General features: G+C 39.1%; 1 protein-coding gene across 1 annotated transcript; it reads right to left on the bottom strand.

The window, feature by feature from the left end:
• Positions 1 to 164: 164 nt before the first annotated feature.
• Positions 165 to 15,619, bottom strand: SRP54 (signal recognition particle 54). Its single transcript, XM_082283485.1, has 16 exons — positions 15,488 to 15,619; positions 11,861 to 11,969; positions 10,331 to 10,422; positions 9,679 to 9,763; positions 8,650 to 8,754; positions 6,948 to 7,014; positions 6,804 to 6,861; positions 6,323 to 6,473; positions 5,292 to 5,440; positions 3,816 to 3,916; positions 3,621 to 3,707; positions 3,142 to 3,215; positions 2,781 to 2,889; positions 1,842 to 2,012; positions 1,264 to 1,359; positions 165 to 624 (listed from the first exon to the last, which is right to left on the bottom strand). The coding sequence occupies exons 2-16, from the start codon at positions 11,936 to 11,938 to the stop codon at positions 533 to 535; spliced, it is 1,515 nt and encodes a 504-aa protein (XP_082139611.1). The 5' UTR covers positions 11,939 to 11,969; positions 15,488 to 15,619; the 3' UTR covers positions 165 to 532.
• Between the last annotated feature and the right edge of the window lie 345 nt (positions 15,620 to 15,964).

Below are 15,964 nucleotides of genomic sequence, written 5' to 3'. Positions count from 1 at the left end.
TGAGCACCAACAGCACATTTTCAGGTACTGACACAGTCTTATAGTATCTATGCCAAACATAAGTTACAACAGTCTTTAGAAACAAATCAAACTAAGGAAATAATCTCATTACATACTGATAAAAGACAGTTAAAAGGAACTGAAGAAACAGGCCATTCCCTTGTTTATAACCACTTAAATTTTATTTTACATTATATTTGTGACATTTTATGTTACTATAACCAAAGATCAGGGTTGTTTACAAATATAATGGCTGCCATTTGATGTAAACGATTAAAAAGTGTCTCTAAATATTAAAATTTTACATCATGATTTTGTTTTATTAAACTGAATTACTCTTTGTGCCATCAGTTATTAGTGGAGAGGAACTAATTTAAGCAAAAATAGTTTTCAGAAATTAGATGTAGAAACTGAGAAGCCTGGATAAGATTTCAAAAGACCACTCTCTCATCACTGTAAAAAGGAAGAAAGCAAATTCATTTACTCAGGTTGCAATGAAGAGTCAACCAAGTCCATTTGTGTTAAGGCTTCTTTACATATTATTGAATCCCATCATGCCTTTCATATTCCCAGCAGCACCTTGTTGAAATTGTCTCATCATTGACTGCAAACCAGCCATGCCACCTGGAGAAAATAAGTGAGAACGTGAATGTGTTAATTAACTCTGAAGCACAGCTCTCTTGCTTGAGGCACCATTACTGTACACACACTATTCCAGTAATTTACAAAGGCAGAAGCCCAAGACTGAAACCAGGTTTAAACAGCTATTGAAAATAAAGAACTGAGTGAGTAATTACAGAAAGGTCTGCAAAACACCAGGCTTTAAGATGACTTGTGTATTAAGAACTAGACAAAAGAAAAAACCTTGATGGAATGACTATTATCAATTAGTAAGGTTCAGGTATGGGGGGTCTTTATTTAAAGCTGCTCTTGTCAAATTTAATTACTTGAGGCAATCTTAGAAGAGAAGGGAAGTCTAGGAAGATTTGTTTTACCACAGACATCCTTCAAGTCATCACTATTCCCAGACACCATCCCAATTGCTCATTTTGAGAGCTGAATCCAAATGAAGAGACTAGATTAAGCACTGCTAAGTGCAAAGCATTTGGACTAAATTTTCTGATTCTTGTTAGAAAACCCTAGAAATACTTAATACTGATATATAATGCATATAGTCTCCCATCCCCCTCCTCACTTCTATATTTCAAATGCTCCACCACAATCAGCAGTCTTCTCTTCAAGCTATAAAAATTCAGTACATACCCATATGATGAAGAACTCTTGGATCCATCATCTTTGCCATCTGCTGGTTCAGTTTGGCCAGCTGAGATGGGTTTACATTCTTCGACATATCACCACCTAAATAAAAAGAAAAGAGCAATCATAAGAAAGCAGATTAACGTGCGGGGCTAGAAATAAAATAAATCCAAATGTTACCTCCTAATTCTAGACTCAAATCAATGAGTCCATTATTAGAAGTTACTACATCAGCCACTTAAAAGTCCATTTAGGATCAGCAGTCCCTGCACTCCACAAAACAGAATGGAGTGTTAGTACTGTAGCAGTAATCAAGTCTGCATTGCTAGAAATACAGTAGCTTTCCTTGCTAAGTTACACATGGGTGGCATGAAGAACAGTGCACCTCTTACCAGCCACACGAAAGAACTTTCGAACATCATGAGAATAAGTGAGCTACAACTCACTTTCTCCTCTCCCTAATCGGTATGCTCTCATGTCCTCTGTGTTCACACATCAAGTGACCGCCCCAATGAGTTAATAAATTTTAGGGTGGGGTGTTTGGTGTTGGTTTGCAGTCTTTTGTTTGTCTGAGGTTTTTTTACCTTTGAAAAGCCCTTTGATGCCTCCCATCTTTTTCACCATCTGTGCAAATTTAGTGTATTGGGTCAAAAGCTCCTGAACATCTCTGGTAGAAACACCTGATCCTCTTGCTACTCTTTGGATTCTTCCTGGCTGCTTACTGAAAACTTTGGCACCATCTGTACTGTCAAGTTCTGCAATTACAGTGGGGAAAAGAAAAATCCGTTGAGTTACTGACATTAAAAACTGTTACAATTGGAAGTAAACCTGTTCTCATTGTTGAGAATCTAATTTTGAGCCAGAGAATAAAAACTTAGTTTTAGAAGTGACAATGTAAAATTTTACATAAATCATTGAGACATAATATTCTAGGAAGTAATACTAAAAAGCTCTTATAGTCATATGTTAATCACCATGATAGAAGAAAAGCTGTGTGAATAAATTATGCTCTTGGCATACTTGGTCTTAAGCCATATTAATGGGTTTAGCACAAGGGTCAGAGCATACTACTGCAGGAGTTATGGGTGGATTAGAAACAACACTTCGAATTCTAGAGATCAGGCTATGTCACCAAGTAAATTTGAGCACAGGTAGGAAAAAAGACAGCAATGCCAGATTAAAGATTAACATAGCTTTTTAATTTGCAAGTATAGCATTAATAATTTATGAACAGTTACAATACAAAAAATAAAAATATATTAATTTCCAATAGAATGGAAATTATTCAAAATTCTACCTACTCTACACAAGACAGAGCAGCAACAGGCAAAGTATCTCTAAATATTTAGATTTATTAAGAAATCTGGAGACACAGGTACTCCTTGCTATTTCCAAGAATGTTAAATGCTTGTCATTTTCTATGGTTGTACATGCTACAGTATGTCTTTTTGTTTCCAGGAAGATCTCTCTAAATAAGCTTGTTCAACAATTAATTAAAAAGTAGTCAGTGAAATTTGTTTTACCTTGATCATTCATACTGTCCATTATAGTCATGAGTTTCTTTAGCCTTGCCATTGATTCCTGTTCATTGCCTTTACTCATGAAGTCAGTTCCAAAACCAGGGATCATGCCCTTGTTTTAAGAATGGAAAACAAAAGCTGTGTCAGAATAGGCAAAGCTATAACTTTAATTAAGCAGAAAGATACATAGACAACAACTGTTAGTTCAGTAGTTAAGATACTGCAGTAGGCAAATCATTTCACCTTTTTGAAAAACATAGAGCACAGATTGTAACAAATTTCAATTAAGAGTTTTAAGTTTATAGAAATTTGTCAAATATCAATGAAAATCTGATAAAATAAAATTATTTTGGGGATAACTAACCAAGATCTGACTGAATGGTCCCATTTTCATGATGTTTTGGAATTGTTCATACATATCTCTTAATGTAAATTGACCTGAAGCACAACAAAAGAAAAGTTAGCAGAAGTCACACTAACATTTTGGTCTTACTCTCCTTTTTCAATTATTCTTCATGTTTATAAGGTAAATACTATACTACATAGATAAGTGGATAAATAAACCTCTAATATGGCCAAACAGTTTCAGATAGCACATGCTGAACCATTAAGCTAGTTACTCTGCAGTTATAGTCTGACAGACTTATCATTTGAAAAACACAACTCAATTTACTTGGCCGCCACATTTATTGGAGAAAGAATAACCATTCTTCACTGTGCACATGAACAAGTTGTTTCTGTCTACACACAGCACAAATTAACTCAGTGGTCTCCATCGCAGAGAACCTGCCACAGTCAGGTCACTGTAATGCATCTGCTATTCAGGCCTTGGGAGTAACTTACCATGTTTTAGCTTTTCTATGAGTGCTTCGTTATCATCCAACTTTAACTCATTTACTTTATCTATCAATCCTTCAATATCACCCATACCTGGAAAAAGAAAACAGCTCTGAAATTAGCATTAAGATTAAGATTACACTTTGACTTTCCATTATCAATTAAAAGTGTCTTTTAAGTACAGTTGTACATAAGACATACCAAGCAGCTTGCTGATGAAAGGCTGTGTTTTAAAGGGTTCAAAGTCATCTATATGCTCGCCAGTTCCAATAAAAATAATAGGACTCTTTGTGGCAGCAACTCTGCAATAAAATATATTTTATGAAATGGCCTCTCAAATACCATCTATCTTTTGTACCATCTATTAACATAATCAGCTAGGCAGCATCAACACTATGCATTCTGTCTGAAGTATCTGCCTTACTCCTCAAACTACTAATGAAAAAACATCCAGCACTGGGATGTTTAGCTCAGAGTAGTTAAAAAGATTTTTCTCTAATTAGTACTTTATGAAATACAAACTCTGTTTGGAAAAAATCATCAACAAAAATAGAAGTTGCTTATTTTCATTGCTGAGTTTAAGAAACTTGAGTGGAAAGAAAGAAAACCAAATCATCTCCAAATTATCCTTATACTGGGATATTACTGATCCATACTGATATTAATGATAATACTGTCAGATGACAGGTATCGATTACAATTTCTTCAAGGTACCTCATACAAAAGGCAATCTCATTTCCAACACAGGAAAAAGCTCAAGCATAAGAAAACTCAGAACCTTTCCACCACATTTGTACTAACTTTTAGATAAAACTCAGTTTTCAGTCCACAGACAGTACAGAGCAAACACAGCAGACTTAAGGCACACAAGCACATGACAACTAGAGCATGAGCAAAATGAAAATATGGAAAGCTTTAGTCTTCCAACATTATGCTATTAAAAAAGCAAAATACATATGGCAGTTTAGGAACTCTTAACACTTCAGATCAAAGACAGGCAGTGATTTAGTAAGTCAGTGTCAGCTAATTTTGACTGTTTTGACAAATCATCTCAGCTCCATACAAACTACATCATTGAAAGGCAGCTGGAACAATCATAAAAGGCTGAAGATAAAATGTAACATTTTCTAGTCCACACTCTGCCAAGATACAGCACATGGGAAGTCCAACAAGAATGGAATCACCTAAGTATGACCACAGACAACTTTTCACCAAGTTTCTGGACGCTGACAATCCAGAAGTTTAATTTGCATCACAGTTTTAAGGTCACTAGATATGACAAGGTACACTTTTTCCCCTTTTGGAAAAAACTCTCGGGGTGCAAAACTTTTCATGTCAGTCATATCTATTGAGCCCAGATTTATCTTTTTGGAAAAATGCCTGATACACAATATGCAGTGAATATTGCTTGATGCTGATTTCAGAAGATAAAAGTCTGACCTGTGACAATACATACTACTGCACTGAAAATACATCATATCATCTGATTCTGACATTAAATATCAACAGGTGATCCTACCCACCAGAAGAAGGGTAAGAATCTAAGTGTGACTGACTTAGATTCTGTGCAGTGTGACAGTGACACTTCCACAGAACAGGTTTCTGCGAGACACAAACGCATTTCATGGCTGACTGTGCATGGCCAGATGTTGGACACTATTATACCACAGTACTTACGCACTAAGAGCTCCACCTCCTTTGGCATGTCCATCAAGCTTAGTAACAATAACAGAAGCTACATCTACTTTGTCTTTGAAAGCTTTAGCTTGAGCTTCACAAGCTTGGCCAATGGAAGCATCCATCACATAAACAATGTTATCTGGTTGCTAGGAGAAATGAGATACACAAAATAATCAATTCCTGCTTTACAAAACAGTGTTCATGCGTTATTATTATGTATGTTCAGTAGCAGAACTTACTGCAATAACAGTATACAAGAGCTGTATGCTAGAGTTTAAAACAGGATCACTGTTTTATGAACAATATTATCTAAGGACCGTTTAAAAAATTCTGATGCTGTATGACTACATGATTTATCTATAACATGAAACATTACAATTTAATAGGTTTGTGCTTATTAGTTATGTTTCAAGTGATTTTAGCCAGTATCTTGAGCCACTAAGCTAATTAGTATCTACAAGCAATTAATAGCTAACATCTTCCATTTGGTTTTACATTCAGATATTTAAGACATCCATTCCTCTAAAAATAAGTTAGCCATTAGAAGGAATTGTGTGGGAAGTGTCATATTGTCATGCAAGACCACAGAATCAAACAAATAGCCAGACTTTTTAAAGCCATAGAAACACCAGCTTCATTTACATATCAAAACTGTTGAAAGTTATCCAATCATCATCTCTGTTTCAGTGCAATTATTTGTAACAATCACAGAAAGTTTAGTATTCATAGTTCAAGGAAACCAGATCAGACTAGTTCTTTTATCTAGTTTTTCAATGCAAAGATCCGGAAAAGTTAAAGCAGGAATGGCAGTCTGGTTATATGCAAGCATCCTTGAACAGAAGAACAGAAGAATTAAAACTGACACAAAACTAACAAGCACTGCTCATTCAGCCCTTGCTTATTCATACCTGTTTGTAATTTCTAATATAATCTAGGAGTTAAAGCAAAATGCACACAGAACATTAGAATAAAGATCAATCGTCATCAAATGACTATGCCAAGTTACTGTATTTCTCAAAACTACTTACTATGGCATTAGCAACTTGTAACATCTCTTCAAACAAAGAGTCTTCTTGTTTGTGACGTCCACTTGTATCAACAATGATTATTTCGAAGTTTTCATTCTTAAATTTCTCAACACCTTCTGAGGCAATTATTACAGGATCCATTTCTGTATAACTGGTCAAAAAGAGAAAGAGACTCAGAATTTTGTCACTTGACTATAAACTTGTTAACTATAAATCTATCTAGATTTCAAGAAGGAATTCCTCTTATGCCAAGTGAAAATTGGTTAAAAATACGCTTTCCTAAGCCATTTACCCTTACTGTTCAGTGAACCAAAGCACATAGACTGAAGTCTGTCTCACCTGCTGGAAGTTGCAAAAAGTTCTATTACACCTTCCCTCAAATTAGGTGATGCTAGATGGGGTTTAGTGCAAAATGTTCAATAAGGAACAATACATAATTGGAGTTGAATTGTTCTCCAAAGTGATTCTGAAAGATGCTTACCTCCCATAAAAGGGAATTCTTGCTTTTGTGGCATTCTGCTTTAACTGGTCAAAAGCACCTGTAAGACAGGTATAGTCAAGGGACTACATAAGAAAATCTGCAAATATTATAGATAGAGAACTACATCATTAAAGTCTGTGTTACCTGCTCTGTATGTGTCTGCACATATTAAACAAGTCTTCCAGCCTTTCCTCTGATAGAAGTACGCTAACTGTGAAATAAAATCCAAAACAAGTAGTTACACCAAAGTCCCACTGACATGACACTTCCAACATCTTGTAAGTCTCACACAGAGGACACAAAGTCAAGCCAGCCTTTCTATAACTGAGGCCACAGAGTAAGACTGTTCACTATTAGCATGGCCATTATTTAGAAAAGCACGTTATAAATAATTATTAATGGCAAGATGAAAACACCTGCTTGACTCTGCTTCTGATTTCAATTTCTTGAAATGACAATTTCTAGGAATGACTACAAATAACTTAAGTTCCCATTTTACTAACGCCTGAATTCTTCTTACTGCAGATAAATTAATCCTGCAGATTGGACTAGGATGTAGAAACTACCCAAAGCAATACTTCAATATCAAGTACCATAATGGCTACAACTTGTACAGCTCTATGTTTCTGTACTTCCACAGGAACAAAGATATTTCCCTTTAAAGGACATGTTCAAAAGCAGTGGATAGAATCCTTAACCTTCTTACTCAGCTTCACTGGTGCTATGTACGTTCACAAAACACTTGACTGACCAAAGACAAATGTTCAAAATAAAGTTCACCTACAGAAGCATTGAAGTCTTCTGAAATCAGAGCAGGCTATACTGAGTTTATCACTATATGTAAATCTCAAAAGGAAATGACAAAAAACAACAAAGATGCATCTTTTTCCACAGGATAATTTCTCCTCACAACTTGGAATATATCCAGCTCTGTCTCGGGGTAAATGATGAGCGAGTCAAGAGCTTATGGTTTAAGAGAAAAGGGCAGATTAGTGAGGGTGATGTTGTGGGTGTTTGTTACAGGCCACCTGATGAGAAGGAGCAAGTGGATGAGGCCTTCTACAGGCAGCTTGAAGCAGCCTCAAAGTCACAGGCCCTGGTTCTTGTGGGGGACTTCAAGCACCCTGACATCTGCTGGAGAAGCAATGCAATGAAGCACAAACCATCCAGGAGGTTCCTGGAAAGCACAGATGACAACTTTCTGTCACAGGTAGCAGATGATCCCACAAGGAATGGTGTGCTGTTTGACCTTACACTAACAAATGGGGAAGGCCTTGTTGGAGAGGTGAAGATATGTTGATTCAGAGCATTTCTTTTTTAGCCTTAAAAAAATACAAATGCAAATTTTCTCAATGAATCAGGGGCTGGAAGAGGTTTCATATCACCCATTTATACTTAACTGAGGTATCTAATACAAAGGCCAAATTCCTCTGGTGTTCCTAAATAAGTAATAGAATAAGCATCCAGTCTTAGTACTAGTCTTAAACCTAGAAAGTGAATTACAATGTTGTGGTTTAACTCCACTAAGTTCAAGGACAAATAGAAAGACTCTTACCCATATAGGGTATTGTTTCATCAAAAGTTTAGTTTAAAAAGTTTTGAAGGGAGTCCTACAAGCCATAAATTGCCCCAACAGAATATTACTTTGAACATTCATCTCATCTCAGAAACCCCTCTGCAAATGTATCTCTACGTGGTAGTGAGTTACAGCTTTCCTACTAACAAAACCAGCACAGATCACAAGCCAATCCTACCTAAGGAGTCCAATGACCACCAGCTTCCCCAAGGCAAAAAAAACCCCAACAAACAAACCAAAAACGATGCAAAGAGATTCACTATATGTTACCTTTGAACAAGTTGTTGTTTTACCACTTCCTTGCAAACCAACAAACATTATAATATTCTGTTTTCCTTTGGTAGGTGTCCATGCCTTGACTCCAGGATCTACAAGCTAAAGAACAAAGAGTAATATAGGTAGCAAATTTCCAAAGCACAGAACAGCTGGTGTCAGTCATGCTAGGTGCCTGGTTTCATATTCAAAGGAGCAAATCGATTTTTGCACATTGTCATCTTAATCTGGCTTAGGTTCTTGTTGATTTACAGTGAACAGCAACAGCCCGTGCAAGATATCTATACTACATAATGTTCTGCATGATAATTCTGCAACAATAACAGCATTAATTTCTTTTTTAACACCAAGCACAGTCAGGGTGGCCTGTATATATGGCAAAAGGATAACAACCAACACGGAAAGGTGACCTCTGCCCCTCTGTTACTGCTCAGGATGGGCTTCTTCTAGTAAGAATCCTACAGCACAGAAGGCTTTTTAGGGTTGCTGCCTCACTTGTGAAATGAGTAGAAGGTACATACATTCCTGAGAGCCACCATATGTCTGGGCACAGACTACAGAAGAACAAATGATTACACTGTTAACTGGACAGAGGTCAGAATATGGATACCCAAGTCCTGATTTGACCAAGAAGGCAGATTTATGAGAAATGTTGCTTTGGGCTGTTGGGTTATTACTTAACATGTTCCCAAAGGCTTATAAGTAGTCTGAATATTAGGGTAGCAAAGGTGTGTTCTGGGATAACCGAAGACAGTCTAGAAGCTAGCAGTACTTTACTCTTGTCTTTACCTTCCAACTGAAGAATAAGAACAATTGAACTTAAAGCTTAAACTGAAGTTAGTTTGAGAAATGCCCAGGATGTAGTTTCAATTAGAATACTACTGTTTGCAATAGTAAGAAGCCTCACATCAGAAAGCATAACTGCAGGTACCACATAACCACTTAAAATCTTGGCTTGCTACTGCACTACTTCCAAGCCCAGACTGTACAAGGAAAGTGATGCAATGCAGAATTTTTAAGTCCTACCTTAACAAGCTCTTTAAAGACTGCATGCTGGATCATTTTTCTTTTGTTAAGGCCAGATGCCATTTCTTCAAGATCAATTGCAGACCTGAGTTTAAGAAAACCATGAAACAACTAGCATAACTGAATGCATCACTTGAACCTAGTAATAAACTAAGTTTTTGCAACTGCAACAGCACCCTGATTTGTTCTGAGTTTTCAGATAGGATGTACTTAAGAAGTGACATGCACTGGAGACATTCTTATGTGGAGGACAAAAACAGGTTTCTAAAATACATCTTTCAGACTTGCATTTACTTAGATTACACATCTGAAAATAGGCAACGTAACAGTACTAGTCACATACACGTATCTATTTATAGCCAGCACAGAACATGTGAAGATGATGTGTCTAGGAAGTAATGAAGAACTTGTTTATCAGACAACTCAACTGATGACAGCAATAGATATTTGAAACAAGCCTGTAACAGCAATAAATGACTACATTTGACTGAAGATTCTTTTGATGGAACTGGCTAAACATTTAGTTCAAAGTAAACTCGGTGTGTCTAAAAAACCCCAACATATAAAGTTACAAATTAGTTGTTCTTTGTAAACTCAAATTACAACTTTTACAAATATCAAAAGTTAAATGCATTTTCACTATTTCACTTACTTGACATTTTCTCTGAGTTGCTTCACAAGTTTGATATTAACATCAGCTTCCAGTAATGCTGTACATACTTCTTTTAACATAGCATTTAAAACCTTTGGAGTATAAAAGAAAAATTAGAGAAATTGTTTTACAATACACAGACATTAACTAGGCCACTATTAGGTCAAAATAAGAATGTTAAAGTCTATTTATGATACAACCATGGCTTTCACAAATTAAATGCATGTAGTCCTACCATTAAATCAACTGTCACAAAAAAAATCTGTGCATTTGTTCCTATGTAAATACAATTTAAATCTGAAAGGGTAATACTGAAAGAGAAGGGTTCTCAATTTTAGCAATTGCACACTGTATAACAGTAACACAAAACACTTCCTATTGCATTATGGCCAGCAGCTCATATGGCAGCAAGACTTCCTAAACTTCCCTCTGGGTACTCCTTAGAGAGTACATAAAAAAAAAAATCTCAGATCACAACCCCATTTCTGTAAATAACAATATTCCTTAGCTGTAAGATGGACACCCTGCTAGCTGCATTTTCAGAAAGTGGACTGCTGCTCTGATTGTATGCCTTTTAGGTAAGCAGGTGCCTCAGCTAGAAACCCTGTTTATTCTGAGTTTTCAAAGTCTTGAACAGAAAGATTTTTCTGGAAGTAACACCTGCATAAATGATCTCATTTTCACATCTTGAGCTCTTGCAGGATAAAAGCTTCCATAGCTAAAAAAATTTAATTGGGCTGTATTTGCTTCAGTTAAGGATATTTGTCTCCCAGAAGAACATATATTAGAAGTTTTTCTCTGTGCATAAGTTCTAACCCTACAGCTCTCAATGAACCTACTTTTTAGTTACTTTAAGCCACCCATCTTTCCACCTGAAAAGCGTTTCTAGCAATCTATGTACTCAGAGACACTTTGAAACCATCACATTAGTTAGTTTTCCATCTTGTATTGCACTCCTATGACAGAACACACCTAGTTATAATTTCAAACTCTTAATTAGAAAAAATACAGACCATACCAAGCCAAACAAACTTCCAGAACCACACACTGGCTTGAATATAAAGGCAGCAAATGCAAAACATCCCTCACATTTCAGACAGCAAAGCTTACATTGAAACATATTTGTTCTTCCACATTTCAGTTTCTAGCAGCCTAGTACACATCTCCATAGTCTGCCTGTGCACACACAAATCAGAGCAGGCACCTACCTTTCATCCAAACTTAGGTACACATTGCCTCCCTCCAGCATTACCTCCACAGAACACTAATCTCCCTAAGTACAGCCACCAGGCTCAAGGACCCTTTCACCACGGGACCCACTATGTCTGAGGTGATGACCCAGGTATAAATCTAGTTTTATGTTCAGGCAGTACTCTTAGGGGGTTAAAACCTCTAGTAGAAATTTTACTTGAAGGAAAAAAAAAGTCTAGGGAGAACATCAGCCTACTTCAAGCTTCTCACATCAGCCTTTGAGAGCTTTTTCTCAGAACTTTTCAAGTGTTAGTGCCACCACATTTGTACACTACATACCTCTTCATTGATAATTGTAGCATTGCTCAGTGAGCGCAATGCTGAAGTTATTTTTCTTCCAAGATCTGCCAGAACCATTTTGGCGGCTTCAAGTACAACTCAGAAGGATCTGGAAAAAAATTTAAAAATCAAATTTTAAACTATTTAAAGCTATGTCATCACAAATTAATTATTCAAGTAACTTTTGGGTAAGAATCCTGCTTTGCATTCTAGAAAGTGCACAAGTTTTACTTTTTAAAGTTATTTTTAGGAAATATTGGCCTGAAGTTAATTTTAGGCAATTCTGATGGCCTACTTAAAAAGGGAGATACCACACTTCAATTAGGAAGGATTTCACTGTGTAGAAGAAATGTGCATTGAATTCACCATGAAAAAAACCAGTCCAGATAGACTTCCAGAAAGAATGCTAAATGCTTTTTATCCTCTTATCAGCAATATACTACATGACAGAATAAAATCAAGCAGAATAGCCTAGAAACTCTGCATCCTGCAAAAACAGTATGACCAGAAGCAAAATATTTTGCTAGCAAAATTCAACATTATTTATCAGTTGCATTTTCTCCAGCTTCCACTAAATCAAACTGAATTTCTCATTTCAGTAACCCTACAAACATACTTGCATTTTGATAAGCAAAATTAATATAGTAGTTTTTAACAGCTGTATTGGAAAAACAGACTATTTTTGTTCCCTAGAAACACCAATCTCATATATAAGCCTAAAGCATACCATAACTTACAGTTAGGAAACCATAAAAAGTTAATTTCTGAAAGGTACACATTCTAGTTAACATGCTAAACCACTCCACTCCCTATATAAGGTGGCAAGATATTCAGGAGAACGCATGGTAGAATCAGCAATCTAAAATTCTGAATAAGGGCAAACCAAAACTTGTCTGAAGAGCAAAAATTTGCAACACCACAGCTACTGCTGGAATGAAGCACTTCAAATACTTCTTATCTTCCACTTACAGTGTTGCTTTCTTGTACTCAACTGAAACTACTCCCTTGCTGACAGCCAAAATCAGAATCTCACATTTGAACTCCTCCTTCCAGAACTGAAAGCCAAGTTCCCAATAATGGGAGCCTCTGTAATCAAAACAGAGAAGAGTTGCAAAGATTTTTGGGACTTCCCCCTGCCTCAAATGAGAAGAAAACAGAGAAGAAAGGCCAGTCCATTTATTGAAATGCAGAATGCACCATTAGCTATATTCTGATTTTATTTAAGAGAGAGGGCTCCAACACGGCTAAGAAAGCAGCTCACTGTATATACACATCGAGATTTACCAGCTGCAGAGACCCCAAAAAGCATTTTAAATGTGTTTATAAATAATAAAAGATATATTCCATAAGAGCTGAAACAATGCACCCATGTAAGACAACCTCCAGATTGCTTTGTAATTGAGAGTTATTATTGTCACCAACTTGGCAGGTTAAACCAACAACAAAGCCCCCAAAACAACTGCCAGTCTAACCCACCTTCCCCTGATACTGAGGCCACAACGTAGAACAAAGTCTCCAGGAGCTTCAGAAGACATAGGACAAATAAACCCAGTGTAAGTGCAGGAGTTGGATAAGGCAAATGACACAGATAAATATATTCACACATTTTTTTTAGATTTAATGTACATTGAATGTACAAGCAATGATATCCCTTACCATCTCAATATTAATTAAAAGATTAGTCTATGCTTCCTAAGGAACTCTGCCAGTAGAGTATTTGCAAACCAGTACACTAACAGAAATGGATGTCCATCTTCTTACATTGCTGGAAGGGGATTTCTACATGATATCTGAAGTGGTAAAACTCCAAGGTTTCCTTACAAGGCATACAAGTCACATTATTGCAGGATAATTCTAAAAAAGCATTATTATCAATAGGCTCTACCAAAGGGTCTCAGCAAAACAGATGTTCAAAACGTTTTCCAGGTCATTTTGGATAATCACAATGTGTAAGAAAAAACAACCCCCGAAACCTTTAAAAATAGCTTTGCAACTCAGTAAGCTTGAGCTGCTAAAATGGCAACCAATGACAAACTTAACTATAATGCTTGGATATATCAGCTAAGAAATTTGATAGGATGACCAACATACAGAAGTCACGCGAATACTCAATATTTAAAATTAGTTTCCAGAGTTCTACAGATTTCCAAATACAGAAGATTAATTATTTCCTAATAAATGAATGTTTCCTTTGCAGAATTCCAAAAGCTTCTTCTGACAGCCCTACAATAAGAATAATTCAAATCCTTTGCTTAAGGAGATGAGTTTAAGCATTTTCATACAAACTGCTCTCAGTAGCAAATCATGAAATCGTAAGCCATGACAATTTCTAAGGGCTGCCAAATACAGAAATTAATAGAACTTGTGACACAGTCCATCCAAGTCGAAAGCCACACTCCAGACAAAAACACACATAAGATGTTTTAGCAGGTAGGCAGCTTGGGCTGGCAGATAGCCAGAAGAGCATTAGCGGTAACTGCACTGCAGAACGTGTATGTATTGAGCAGCCCTGGTTCTGGAGACTTTAGCTTGAATGCAGCACCCCACAAACACACTGAGCAGGGCTAAACCCGGCAGGGCCCCCCAGGACACAGCCAGGCTGCCTGGAGCAGGCCTCGTGCTGAGCAAGGCCACGAGCTCTGTGCTGTCCGAGTCCCCTCTATGAGGGGCAACCTGGGCACCTCCACACTGAGCTCCCAGGTCTTCGTGCTGCTGCAGTCCCAAGACCTCTGTGCTTCAGCCGTAAATGGGCATTTCAGGAATAAAGGGGCAGCAGAAATAGAGGGTGTCTTTCTATGCCATAGCAAACCAGCAATGAAGCAACTCTGAAGATACAGACCACCCATCCCTGCCCACCCATCCAGCATAAACCTCCGACCAAATCTGTCTAGTTAAACTAGCAATACTCCAATGTACAAGATTTTGAAAACAATATAGGTCTAACAGGTAAAAGCAGTTTAAACAGCTGCTTTAAAAGATAACAGCTCTTTTAAAAGATAACAAGCAAAATAAACACTTAAAAACTGTACAATAAAGTTATACTACATGTACACATACATGGATTAAGACCAACTGCAAGTCCAACACTGTTAACAGAGAAGTGGCTGTTTCACAGGTGGGAATGCCTTAAGCTACTGCAGCTACGCTCAACCTCAACTTACGAGCTTCCACCTCCTGCAATTACCCAGCTGACGATGGGAAGCGCCCCCAAGGCAGCAGCAGGGAACAGCTGTCTCGCTTACGGCCCAACGCCCTCATTTTCACGGGAAAGGAGATGAAGACAAAAGATGGGATACATGGCCGGTCGCTGCCTTTCCCCCAGGCACCCAGGGCTGGCCACAGACAGCGGCCGGACACCGGCTGGGCCAGTCCCGTCCCGGTGCTGTGGGCAGCGGAGGCTGGGTCCGGGAGGCCCAGAACTGCTCCCCCGGAGCTCCGCCGGACTGAGGACCCTGCCCGGCCCGGGCTGCCGCAGGACAGACCGCCGCCCAACGCCGGGGTCGGCAAGCCCTGGTGCCTCCTCCTTCCCCGCCGGGACTGGGCCGGGGGCCCCTCCGCGTCACGAGAAACTGCCGCGGATCGCGGTGCCGCTTACGGAGCGGCTGCGGCGGCAGTGCAAGCACTCACCGAGAGAGCGGCGGGGGACCCGCGGGCGGAGCCGTGCCCAGCCCAGCCCAGCCCGCCGGGGCGAGGCCGCCCAGCGAGACGCCGCTGGAAGCGCGAGGAGTCGCGGCCGCCGCCGACCAGGGAAACGTCAGCACTGGCCGTCGCCCCACCGGCCCCCGTTGGCTTCCGCTTCCGGGACGCGCGCGGGCCCGCTGCGCCGTTAAGGTGCCTCGTGAGAGCGTCCCACCCGCGCCCGGCGCGGCACCGGCGGGAATAGAGCCTCGCCGCCTTAAGGCCGGGCGAGAGGCGCGGCCGCGGGCGGGGTCAGAGAGGGCGGAGCTCCGCCCCCGTGGCCACGCCGTCACGGTGGGGCGGGGCGGGGCCGGGCGCGGCGCCGAGCGGCAGCGCGAGCACGCGCCGAGGGAGGGCGCCTGGGGGCGGGGCCGAGCATGCGAGAAGGGCCCCTTCCGGTCGGCGTCGCCCTCCCGCGTGCGCACG

This window comes from Coloeus monedula (genome assembly GCF_965178545.1).
Source record: "Coloeus monedula genome assembly, chromosome: 6".
In the NCBI taxonomy this organism is placed as follows: domain Eukaryota; kingdom Metazoa; phylum Chordata; class Aves; order Passeriformes; family Corvidae; genus Coloeus; species Coloeus monedula.
Note: the sequence above shows the minus strand (reverse complement) of the source record. Positions and strands in the feature narration are given on the sequence as shown.